At 42.8% G+C, this 13261-nt stretch overlaps 1 protein-coding gene across 1 annotated transcript; it reads right to left on the bottom strand.

Moving 5' to 3' along the window:
* Positions 1-591: 591 nt before the first annotated feature.
* On the bottom strand, positions 592-13150 carry LOC126586694 (LL-diaminopimelate aminotransferase, chloroplastic-like). The gene is made up of 10 exons (XM_050251622.1): positions 12806-13150; positions 12628-12704; positions 12437-12504; positions 11984-12100; positions 10871-10933; positions 10634-10738; positions 10480-10530; positions 9925-10245; positions 1226-1432; positions 592-1120 (listed from the first exon to the last, which is right to left on the bottom strand). The coding sequence occupies exons 1-10, from the start codon at positions 12889-12891 to the stop codon at positions 827-829; spliced, it is 1389 nt and encodes a 462-aa protein (XP_050107579.1). The 5' UTR covers positions 12892-13150; the 3' UTR covers positions 592-826.
* Between the last annotated feature and the right edge of the window lie 111 nt (positions 13151-13261).

Raw genomic sequence — 13261 nt, 5'->3', positions numbered from 1 at the left:
CAAAAACGAAAATCATACTTCTCGACGAGAATAAGAGAATGGTATCTTTCTTGATGGCTAACGCGTCGTAGTTTAGCCGGAAAACGACTCGAAATTGGCTAACTCGAAAATGGTTATCCAAGTTCGAGCCATTTTCCGGTCAAACCACAGTAAATTAGCAATCAATAAAGGTACCATTCTCTTTGTCTCGTTGAGAAGTATGATTTTTATTTTTGAATCACTCAATTTTGTTGAGTATTGAAGAAGTTATGAATGTTTAAAGTTTACCTCATTTCAGGCGAGTTTTCCAATTTTTTCGCGAACCAGTCACATTTGAGGCTATTTTCCGGCCATCTCCGGCAGCCATTGGCCTTCCAAATAGGTATAATCTTGTTCTACACTTTCCTATCTTCATTTTGATATATCATGGGTCGAATTTGGTTAAGAAACGATTGAGTTACGAAGCTTTGAAAATTGCCCAAAAAGTTTTTAACGGAATGACCATTTGTGATGTGTTTGATCAATGTCAGGGACCATTTCTATTGATTTTTAATGTCAGGGACCAAAATGATGTGTTTGATCAATGTCAGGGACCATTTGTGATAAAAACCCTTTTAAAATTTCAGTAATCTTAAATTTCTTCATCCAAACATAGTGTTACTGCGATAGCTAAAACATGCTTTGCATTCCTAAGAGAATCCATAAACCAATATGACATTGAACTTGAGTTTTCTACTTATTAGCACACAACATTGAACATAAACGGAGGCCACTGTCGATTTTATCTTCGGACTAAATATAGTAGACAGCGGATGCTAATCTGACGAGGCGGATGCTAATCTCTCGATTACTTGTATAATTGCTTGAATCTTTTGCAGGCTTCTAATACATTACTCCTGTGGCCAAACGCACTAACCCTGATGAAACCTTCACCCCCAAATCCAAAACCACTCCCAGGTGTGGTGACCACATGAGTCTTCTCAAGAATCTCGCTGAATACATCCCATGAGCTTCGGCCAGGGAAGTGCACCCACACATAGGGTGCGTTCTTCCCTCCGTACACCTTAAAGCCAAGAGATTCAAATGTCTCCACTATTATTTCTGTGTTTTCTTTGTAGAAACCAATCACCTCGCGCATGGCCTACACGAAGTAGATATCAAACAAATGTAACCATAGCTTGTAACAAATGCAGGCGGATTTCAAATTTGAAACTTTACCAATGAATCAAGACACATAAGAACACACCTTAAGGCCTTCTGGTGAAAGGCAAGCAAGACCACCAGCTTGTGATATATTGGATGCACCATTAAAGCAAGTACTAACGATGCGGTTGAAGTCCTTGGCAACAAGGAATCCATCTGAAAAGAGCAACTGCTTTGGAACAACAGTCCACCCCAAACGAACTCCTGTGAATCCAGCATACTTACTGAACGATGATGTCTCAAGTGCAACCTGCAATGGCCAAACAGAAACACAATACATGTATTAGATTTTGCATATTCATAGATATAAGAGTCTAAACTCCGCCTATGTCTTACATGGCCGGTCCCAAGCCCGGATAAAGGAGGAGGGGGAGGGCGTCAGGTAGTCGACAGCCGGCACTCCATGATCACGTCGAATCCTTATGAAAATGAATCCAGAACAAAATCGCGCTAAAACTAGGGCGTCACCCGTAAGTGGCGCGCTGTGTGGCCTGAGCACAGTGATAAGTGAGCAAGGGTCGCTGTATCTCCATCGGCACCCGGATGCAGTGTTAAATGAGCAAGGGGGCCATAGAAACTTCTTTTCGAACGACTCCACTCAAAGTTGTTTGGGAGCATATGCTCCTATCAACTTTACCCGGGACACACAAAAGAAGTACTTTGATCCTATTAGACGGGGGAGGGTGAAGAAGCTAGGACAGAAGGGTAGAGTTCAAGAGAGCAAAATGCGTTTAGGAACGTGGAATATAGGAACCTTAACGGGAAAATCTATGGAAGTAGTGGAAGTTATGGTGAGGAGAAGGATAAATATTATGTGCCTACAAGAAACTAAGTGGGTTGGTAGTAAGGCAAAGGATCTAGAAAACTCAGGGTTTAAACTTTGGTATTCGGGCACAAATAGAACGAGAAACGGTGTTGGCATCATCGTGGACAAGACCTTGGTACAAGATGTTGTAGATGTCAAGAGGGTAGGAGATAGAATCATGGCAATCAAGATTGTAATAGGACAAGAACTTATCAATGTGATTAGTGCGTACGCACCTCAAGTAGGGTTGGATACGAGTTCGAAGGAGAAATTTTGGGAAGATCTTGGAGACTTGGTGCAAGGAATTGCTCAGACGGAGAAGTTATTTATAGGAGGAGATTTAAATGGACACGTGGGCAGGGAGACAGGCAACTATGGAGGTTTTCATGGTGGCCATGGTTTTGGGGAGAGAAACGAGGATGGGGAAGCTATCTTGGATTTTGCAATGGCATATGATCTCTTCTTAGCCAACACCTTCTTTAAGAAGAGAGAAGAACATGTGATCACCTACAAGAGTGGGTCGTCAAAAACACAAATAGATTTTCTTCTAATGAGGAAAGGGGATCGTATAACTTGTAAGGATTGCAAAGTTATACCAGGAGAGAGCGTGGCTAATCAACATCGCTTGTTGGTGATGGATGTACATATCAAAAGAGTAAGACAAAAGAACAAGACTTGGAAGTGCCCAAGGACTAGATGGTGGAATCTAAAAGAAGAAAAACAAGCCATTTTCAAAGAGAAGGTAATCACCCAATGTGTGTGGGATAGAGAGGGGGAAGCTAGCCAAATGTGGGATTCCATGGCTAGTTGTATCCGAAAAGTAGCAAAAGAGGTATTAGGAGAGTCCAAGGGCTTTGCCCCACACCAAAAGGAATCTTGGTGGTGGAATGAGGAGGTACAAACAAAGGTGAAGGCTAAGAAGGAATGTTGTAAAGCCTTATACAAGGAGAGGACTGATGAAAATGGTGAAAGGTATAGAAAAGCGAAGCAAGAGGCGAAGAAAGCTGTCAGAGAAGCTAAGTTAGCGGCTTACGACGATATGTATAAACGACTAGATACCAAAGAAGGAGAGTTGGATATCTATAAACTATCTAGAGCAAGGGAAAAGAAGACAAGGGACCTAAACCAAGTGAGGTGCATCAAGGATGAGGATGGAAAGGTTCTTGCTACAGAGAACGCGGTTAAAGACAGATGGAGAGGTTATTTTCATAATCTTTTCAATGAAGGACATGAAATGAGTGCTTCTTTAGGGGAGTTGAGTAACTCAGAAGAGTGTAGAAACTACTCTTTTTATCGTCGAATCCGGAAGGAAGAAGTGGTTGTAGCTTTGAAGAAGATGAAGCATAAAAAAGCAATAGGCCCAGACGATATACCAATCGAAGTGTGGAAACTTTTGGGAGAGACAGGTATAACATGGCTCACTGACCTTTTCAATAGGATTTTGAAAACGAAGAAGATGCCAAATGAGTGGCGAATGAGCACTTTGGTGCCTATCTACAAGAATAAGGGCGACGTACAAAATTGCATGAACTATAGGGGTATTAAGCTAATGAGTCATACAATGAAGCTCTGGGAGAGAGTCATTGAGCATAGATTGAGGCAAGAGACACGGGTTTCGGACAACCAATTCGGGTTCATGCCAGGGCGCTCAACCATGGAGGCAATCTATCTCTTACGAAGATTGATGGAAAGATATAGAGATGGGAAAAAGGATTTACACATGGTCTTTATAGATTTGGAAAAAGCGTATGATAGGGTCCCAAGAGACATTCTTTGGAGGATTTTAGAGAAGAAAGGAGTACGAGTAGCATATATCCAAGCTATAAAGGATATGTATGAAGGAGCAAAGACTGCCGTAAGAACTCATGAAGGACAAACCGAAAGCTTTCCCATAACTGTAGGATTACATCAAGGCTCATCCTTAAGTCCTTACCTTTTTGCGTTGGTAATGGATGAGTTAACACGACATATTCAAGATGATATTCCTTGGTGTATGCTTTTCGCAGACGATATAGTGTTGATAGATGAAACTCAGGAAGGGGTAAATGCAAAGCTTAACCTTTGGAGAGAAGTGTTGGAATCTAAAGGTCTTCGCCTAAGCCGATCAAAGACAGAATATATGGAGTGCAAGTTCAGTGCAAATGGAGGCCAAAACGAGTTAGGGGTGAGGATCGGAGATCAAGAAATACCAAAGAGCGACCGTTTTCGTTACCTAGGATCTATCTTGCAAAAGAACGGAGAATTAGATGGAGATCTCAACCATAGAATACAAGCTGGATGGATGAAGTGGAAGAGTGCATCCGGCGTGTTGTGTGACCGCCGTATGCCACTGAAGCTCAAGGGAAAATTTTATAGGACGGCAATAAGGCCGGCGATGCTGTATGGCACAGAATGTTGGGCGGTGAAACATCAACACGTACACAAAATGGGTGTAGCGGAGATGAGGATGCTTCGTTGGATGTGTGGGCACACGAGAAAGGATAAGATTAGGAATGAGGATATCCGGGGTAAAGTAGGAGTAGCCGAAATTGAAGGAAAGATGAGAGAAAATCGGTTACGGTGGTTTGGACATGTGCAAAGAAGGCCTACCGACGTTCCGATTAGAAGATGCGACTATGGGACAGAGGTTCAGGGCCGAAGGGGTAGAGGAAGACCTAGGAAAACTTTGGAAGAGACTCTAAGAAAAGACCTAGAGTACTTAGATCTAACGAAGGACATGACACAGGATCGAGCACAATGGCGTTCTAAGATTCATATAGCCGATCCCACTCAGTGACTTGGATTTTCCAAGTCTCCAACTGAGAAGTTTTCCTCACTCGGGAAATTAAGGGAACACTACCCCAACCTACATGCTCCACTCAGAAAGCTTCAACATACAAGCTTTAACAAAAGAAAATTCAAAGAACTTAGCGAAGAAGGCTTTGGTGTATTTAACACAATACGTTGAAATGAAGGAAAACTTATTTATTGATATCCCCGATAAGCTACAAATATGTACATATACATGAGTCAAAATAAGCACACAAGAGGGAGCCTTCACAAAGGTTGTTTTGGAGAAGTCTCAGCAGTCGGTAGAGCCCCAGAAAGAGAAGGCACCGGAGGGGGATCATTTGGAGCCTCAGTACTGGACAGAACCCTAGAAGGAGGAGGCATCAGAGGTTGATCATTTGGAGCTTCATTACGCGGTACAGCCCCAGAAGACGAAGGCAATAAATGCCTTTGGAACAAACCCACAAATCTCTGATGATCAAGTAAAACCTGACCATCAGTTTCCTTCATCTGGTCAAGCTTCCTCTTCATGTTTGTAGCATAGTCATGTGCGAGCCGGTGCAACTGTTTATTCTCATGCTTGAGCCCTCTAATCTCCTGTTTGAGACTCATCACTTCAGCCGCCAATGATTCAACTTGGCGGGTTCGAGCAAATAGGCGTTGGGCCATATTAGACACAGAACCTGCACACTGAACACTGAGAGCCAGCGAATCCTTAACAGCTAACTCATCAGACCGTTTGGAAAGTAGTCTGTTATCTTTGGGAGTGAGAAGGTTCCTGGCCACCACCGCAGCGGTCATATCATTCTTCATCACGGAATCCCCAACGGTAAGAGGACCAGTAGGGGAGACGAAGGATGGGCGCCATATGTTGTCTGGAGAAGGCGGGGCTGCCTCTTCAACAAGGTTCAAGTCAAAACGACGGTCGGAGGGGCCAGACATTTTCAAAGGTGTTGAAGAGAGAAGAGGTCGGACAAATCAAGATCTTAGAAGTGCAAGAATGAAGCTTCTACTGGTGGAGATTCAAGTGTGCTTTGGAACTTAATGCCAGCCCCTATAAAAATCTGCACTCGACGAAGCTTCAGAAATCGAAGAGGCGCCTGCTTAGAAATCGAAGAGGCGTTTGCTTTCTCAAAAGCTGGGCTGCTTAGAGATCACGAGGGTTGATCTCAGAAATCGAAGAGGTGTTTGCTTTCTCAAAAGTTGGGCTGCTCAAAGACCACGAAGGCCGATCTCAAAAATCGAAGAGGCGCTCGCTTTCTCAAAAGCTGGGCTCCCCAGAGACCACGAGGGCCGATCTCAGAAATCGAAGAGGCACCTACTTTTCCAGCCTTTTCCAGCCTTGTCAGCACCTGTCACACGCACACTCAGTTTTGCGGAAATTATGGGCATTCTGTCAAAGACTTCTGGGGAAGTAGAAAACACATGAATCTTACTGTTCAATCACCCACTTCCCACACGCAACAATAGCTCATGGGTACCACAGATAACTTTGCCAAAGTTCTCTGCCAAAGTTGAGCACGTGAAGCTTGCAGCTCCCACTACATCGCTCTGACCAAGAAGGGTAAAAGAATAGCAAAGAAACAGCACTAACAAAGTTTAGACCCATAAATTTTGAAGGTCTAGCTACCATATTATTACCCACAAGGGTAAAGGAACAGTACCACTGCTGGATAATTGGAAAGTCCCTGTGTGTCAACCTCTGTGCTTCGTGGCAAGGTAGACTAGCAAACATGCCCAACCTTTACTCACATTCGAGAAAACACTCCCAATAAGATTGCTTGCTCCAAAATCGAAGAGGCACCGTCCTCCGAATCTCGAGAGCCAGACTCCCAACATGACTACTTTCTTAAAAATCGAAGAGAGGGTAAAGGAACAGTACCATTGCTGGATAATTGGAAAGTCCATGTGTGTCAACCTCTGTGCTTCGTGGCAAGGTAGACTAGCAAACATGCCCAACCTTTACTCACATTCGAGAAAACACTCCCAACAAGATTGCTTACTCCAAAATCGAAGAGGCACCGCCCTCCGAATCTCGAGAGCCAGACTCCCAACATGATTACTTTCTCAAAAATCGAAGAGACACTGCTCCCCGAATCTCGAGAGCCAGACCCCCAGCATGATTGCTTTCTCAAAAATCGATGAGGCATCGTTCTCCGAATCAATCGAAGAGGCGCTCGCTTTCTCAAAAGCTGGGCTGCTCAAAGACCACGAGGGCCGATCTCAGAAATCGAAGAGGCACCTACTTTTCTAGCCTTGTCAGCACCTGTCACACGCACACTCAGCTTTGCAGAAATTATGGGCATTCTGTCGAAGACTTCTGGTGAAGTAGAAAGCACATGAATCTTACTGTTCAATCACCCACTTCCCACACGCAACAATAGCTCATGGGTACCACAAATAACTTTGCCAAAGTTCTCTGCCAAAGTTGAGCACGTGAAGCTTGCAGCTCCCACTACATCGCTCTGACCAAGAAAGGTAAAAGAATAGCAAAGAAACAGCACTAACAAAAGTTTAGACACATAAATTTTGAAGGTCTAGCTACCATATTATTACCCACAACTGTAAAGGAACAGTACCACTGCTGGATAATTGGAAAGTCCCTGTGTGTCAACCTTTGTGCTTCGTGGCAAGGTAGACTAGCAAACATGCCCAACCTTTACTCACATTCGAGAAAACACTCCCAATAAGATTGCTTGCTCCAAAATCGAAGAGGCACCGTCCTCCGAATCTCGAGAGCCAGACTCCCAACATGACTACTTTCTCAAAATCGAAGAGAGGGTAAAGGAACAGTACCATTGCTGGATAATTGGAAAGTCCCTGTGTGTCAACCTTTGTGCTTCGTGGCAAGGTAGACTAGCAAACATGCCCAACCTTTACTCACATTCGAGACAACACTCCCAACAAGATTGCTTGCTCCAAAATCGAAGAGGCACCGCCCTCCGAATCTCGAGAGCCAGACTCCCAACATGATTACTTCCTCAAAAATCGAAGAGACACTGCTCTCCGAATCTCGAGAGTCATACCCCCAGCATGATTGCTTTCTCAAAAATCGAAGAGGCATCGTTCTCCGAATCTCGAGAGCCAGATACCACAGACCACTTTTTCAAAGTGCTCTGACAGAGTTAAAACATGTGAAACTGGCAGCTCCCACTACTGTGCTATGACCAAGCAGGGTAAAGGAATAGCATTACTACTTGTTGTTAGGGAGACTCCTATATATGTCGACCTCCATCCCCAACGGACAGGCAGACCTGCAAAAATGCTCAACCCTTCATCATATCTGAGAGGGCACTCCCAACGAAGCCTTTCGAAATATTCAGCTTTCTTTCCCCCCGATAATACCTCTGCAAACAAGCTATACTAGAGCAAGAATATCTCATATCATCAGGGTTAAAAGCAAGAGTATCCCATATCATGCTTTTTCCCTGTCTTTTCTTTTGGCCTTGTTTTTACCTGCAAGACAAGGAGAAAGAGAGCAATCAGTCAGCACTTGGAATCAAGCTTCCAGCCAGGAACTGACTGCCTGGAACCCCTTACCTGATTACTTACCTGGCATTGCTCTCGAGTACTCATCTTCAACATCTTATGTTTCCAGGGAAGATTCCGCATCTGCTTGAGGAACAGATAGGGCAAGTGCGAAGGATACAAGGAAGCATGTGGAGACAAGCGTAACAGCACACGTGCCGATACATTCATTACTCTGTCAAAAGCAAAAGTATCCCATATCAGCAGGGTGGAACGTACTCTAGATTTGATGGACTTGTTTTGACCCTCAAATTCTTCAGTCGGCCTTATACTCTGGAGGAAACCAGAAAACCCTCTAGCTCAGTTCAAGAATAAGCCTGTGGAAAGTTACTTCTTCAAAAGCAAAAGTATCTCATATCATCTCTTCTCATTTTTCTTCTCTTTATCCTTCATGCTGCTGCAAGATGGGGAGAAGGTGAACAATCAGTCGGAGCTCTGATTGCTTACCTTGTCTGTCACCTCTTTCAGCAGACCCCCTAGCTCGGCGACTTGGGGGACTCCTACTACATGGTTTGTATCGCGCTTGACCAAGCCTGAAACTACAAGTAAGCTTCAAGTGAAATTGATACATTATCTTGTGCATCTCCACCAGTTAAAGATACCACCCCTGGATGGAGGAAGAGTACTTCCAGAGAAGATGCCACATCTACCTATGAGACAGATAAGGCAAGTCAAGACGACACCACACTCCGATACTTAGAAGTTTCGTGACTACGAGATCATTCTCCCACAATATTTCCTAATGTCATTTGTACTAAATCATTCACTTGTACTCACTAAATGAGAGCTTGAACCTATGTACTTGTGTAAACCCTTCACAATTAATGAGAACTCTTCTATTCCGTGGACGTAGCCAATCTGGGTGAACCACGTACATCTTGTGTTTGCTTTCCTATCTCTATCCATTTATATACTTATCCACACTAATGACCGGAGCAATCTAGCGAAGATCACAAAAAGCAATCGTTTTCGCTACCTAGGATCTATCTTGCAAGAGAACGGAGAATTAGATGGAGATCTCAACCATAGAATACGAGCTGGATGGAAAGAGTGCATCCGGCGTGTTGTGTGACCGTCGTAGGCCACCGAAGCTCAAGGGAAAATTTTATAGGACGGCAATAAGGCTAGCGATGTTGTATGGCACAGAATGTTGGGTGGTGAAGCATCAACACGTACACAAAATGGGTGTAGCGGAGATGAGGATGCTTCGTGGGATGTGTGGGCACACGAGAAAGGATAAGATTGGGAATGAGGATATCCGAGGTAAAGTAGGAGTAGCCGAAATTGTAGGAAATATGAGAGAAAATCGGCTCCGGTGATTTTGAACATGTGCAAAGAAGGCCGACTGACGCTCCGGTTCGAAGATGTGACTACGGGACAGAGGTTCAGGGCCGAAGGGGTAGAGGAAGACCTAGGACAACTTTGGAAGAGACTCTAAGAAAAGACTTAGAGTACTTGGATCTAACGGAGGACATGACACAAAACCGAGCGCAATGGCGTTCTAGGATTCATATAGCCGACCCCACTTAGTGGGAAAAGGCTTTGTTGTTGTTGTTGTATAGATATAAGAGTCTAACATGAACTAGATTTCAATAAAACAAAGAATCAAGAGCCTTGAGAATATGCAAATTATAGATTACCTCTTTGGCTCCAGGGATTTCAAAGATTGAGCGAGGATTGTCATCTGACATATACAGGGCGTATGCTGAATCATATACTATGATTGACCCATTATCCTTAGCAAACTGTACCAGTTGTGTCAGTTGCTCCCTTGTTGCAGCAGAACCAGTAGGGTTGTTTGGTGAGCAGAAAAATATGATATCTGTTCGAGAAACAGTGCGTAAATCAGGAAAGAATCCATTCTCAGGAGTACACCTCATGTACTCAATATTTCCGAACTTCTCAACATCTTTCTGATACTGTCCAGTCTGGCCCATAATAACACTTGAGTCTACATAAGCCTGCAAATAAGAAAAGAATATTCTCCTAATTTTTAAACAGTACTTGAACACTTACACAACATTAACAGAAGATAGATCTTTCTTTTTCCCAATCTTTGTCCATAAATCTTTAAACAGAATGTAATCCTGTACATTAAAAACATGAAAAAAATCCTACCGAACATAACAATAATAGCAAGAGAGATGAGACAGGACAAGATAAACAGGCAACTAAAGAATAAGAACAAGAATTACCGGATAAGATGGATCTTGCACTGCTATTGTGACATTAGACCCAAAAACAACCTACCACGGTAGAAACAAGGCAAACCCCGTATAAGCACATGAAAAATATAAAAGCAAGGTACATAGGAAAAATAAAAATCACGATACGTAGAAAGTATGAAACCTGAAGGCGGGATATGTCACATTTTGCACCATCAGAAACAAAGATGTCATCTTCCTCTATGCCAAGGTTGTCATAAAATGCAGAAGCAATTGCAGCTCTTAGTGGCTGAACAGATTAACAATTTGTCTTAGTCTTCATTATCACTAATATTTATATGTTATTTATATGGGAGGATATATTTGCATAGAAGAACTTAAAAACTCGTCAACTAGCAAACCTAATGAGAAGGCCAAATACCTTTTCACCTTGTTCAGGTCCATAACCACTGTAACCCTCTAGGGTAGACAAAGCATGTGCTCTCTGCAAATCAGAAACAATATGGATTTAGAAAGACATAAAAACTGATGAACGTGCTACACATTGTCATTTTTTTTTCAAGGTAATACACTTATAATGCATAATTAGAATGGGTATAAATTCTTGACATAAAGATGCTCATAATGCCTGGCTAATATACCACAAAAATAAATATATTGACTTTTCACAGAAAATAACTTTTCTTGATGTGGATTAAGAGCCTATATTTTCAAAGGATAACATATGAGAACAAGATAATCTACTGTATGTGATCTGAGAATAATTGCCAGCCACTATACTATATTACTTGGTTTGCCTCAATCAAAAGGTTGGCTACTTGATTGCTTCAACCAAAACAAGCTCAGTTTACGCTAACAACGAACTTGGATTAGTTGGCTAGCAGAACAAAAGCTAAATGAATCATATAATAATAAAAAGTCAAGAATCTAAAAAAAAGGAGAGGGGGCGGGGTTTATTCTTTGAGTACTTTCACATTAACGTTCAGGTTGGTTATGTTGAAGTTAATCTCCCTCAAAGAAACAAAAGTAAGCAGGAAAGTTTTACATAGAAATAGGAACACAAAAGAAACTAACATCAACAACCATTTAAGGAGGAAATATTTATTTGTGGTGGTCCTGTTGTGGTAGTTTGAAAGTAGCGTTATGATTATATTCTGTTAGCTCCATTCCTTGATCAGCATTTGAATAATTTTACACATTTACAAACATGTATGCTGTTTCTGTTGCAACCATACATACAATCAACCGAAAAACAACTTTGCTCTTATTAATGGAACAGTGAAAGCAATAGGAGAATTTCAATAATTAAAGAACACCAGAGTGAATGCATTCTATCTAGTTTTTCTAAAGACAAGTTAATCAAACCCTAACTTTCTCGCCCCACACCCTTATAAACAGTGCCGGGGTTATTGATAAACCTGCGCCTAGGTGATTAATTCAGGATCCATTCAGTTAATCGGGACTTTATAGTTCCCTTCTTTTCTTCCACCAGGCTGGGATACCACAATAATAAACAAATAACAATAAAAGGTACCTTTGCCATTGCAGAGGTTATAACTTCTGGAATGGGCTCAGTGGTGTCACCAATCCCAAGGCTAATCACTTGTGCATCAGGGTACTTCTTCAAGTGCGCCACTCTTCTTCTAGCAACCTATACAATCAATGTAATGTAAAATCACAAATCAACCGGGAAACAGCAATCGATATATGAATAGAGTACAGCAGCATATGCCAAAAAATACGTAAAAACCACAAAAAGCATTAACATTTAGCCACTGGAGTAACTCAATGACTAGCTTTTCTTGATTATGTAAAAACCCAACATTTTATTCAGGATCATATTAGAGATGCTGATTAGGTAAATCGATACGGTAACATTTGAACAAGCAAATGAAAAGGGCAATGCCATATTTGAGAGACCCAGCTAGGAAACTCAACACTAAACCCCAAACCCAGTAAACCCAGCAAGTGAAAGATCATCACAAACCTCTGGAAAGAGATACCCAGCTTGAAGTTTGGCTATGTTGGCATTCCGGGACACCTGGGTTTTGTATTCTTCACATTAAACATTCAAAAAAGAGAGACTTGTTAGGTTAAAAACTAAATTGAATCAATAAATTCAGAGAAAAAGGAAACAGAGAGAGAGAGAGAGAGAGAGAGAGAGAGAGCGAGAGAGACCGGTCTTCTCTGCCTGCGGAGTGGCGACGCATTTGCAGATGCCAACGTGTTTTGCTGGAAGCGAGACACTCCGAGCTCTGCAAAACAGTGACAACAACGTGAGCTGTGAGAGATAAAATGTGTTTGGCGGCTGAGAAAATTGGAGGGAAAAAGGACACGAAAGCGGGAAAATTGATACCTGGAATTGAATGTGAAGTTGTGGTTGGCGAAGAAAGCGGAGGAAGAGGACGAGATCGAAGTCTGCAACAGCGAAGAAGAAGACATTTTTGGATTTTGAAGAATCGCAGACAAGTGTGAGCTTCGAGTTGGATATTTCTGGTTACGTCTCGCCGGCGCTAACAATCAGAAGAGTCTCGTTTGAGAACGTATGGGTATTTTGGTCCTAATACAAGATTTAGAGCAAGTCCACCGTTGGACCTTGCTCGGGGACAGGCGAGAGGAAAGGGCCCGAGGGCCGGTGGGTTCGGCTCCAGCGTTGGGCAGCCCGAGTGAGGGTGGGAGCCTGAGGGCCAAGCCGTGATTGCCAGCCCTTCAGCACGAGGGGTGTGATGTCAGGCGCATGCCCCTCACGCATGCGTGGGACGCGTCAGCCGACACATTGTCAGAGTGAATGACCTACGAGCAGTGATCGTTG

Source organism: Malus sylvestris, chromosome 10 (genome assembly GCF_916048215.2).
Source record: "Malus sylvestris chromosome 10, drMalSylv7.2, whole genome shotgun sequence".
NCBI lineage: Eukaryota > Viridiplantae > Streptophyta > Magnoliopsida > Rosales > Rosaceae > Malus > Malus sylvestris.
Note: the sequence above shows the minus strand (reverse complement) of the source record. Positions and strands in the feature narration are given on the sequence as shown.

Bases quoted from the DNA above. Each gene is read 5' to 3' on its own strand.
- LOC126586694 (XM_050251622.1), bottom strand. From the start codon at position 12,891: ATGTCTTCTTCTTCGCTGTTGCAGACTTCGATCTCGTCCTCTTCCTCC. The intron at 1,433-9,924 runs GTAATCTATAAT...TGGCCATTGCAG, and splicing joins AAATCCCTGGAGCCAAAGAG to GTTGCACTTGAGACATCATC. The intron at 1,121-1,225 runs GTGTGTTCTTAT...TACTTCGTGTAG, and splicing joins TTTCACCAGAAGGCCTTAAG to GCCATGCGCGAGGTGATTGG.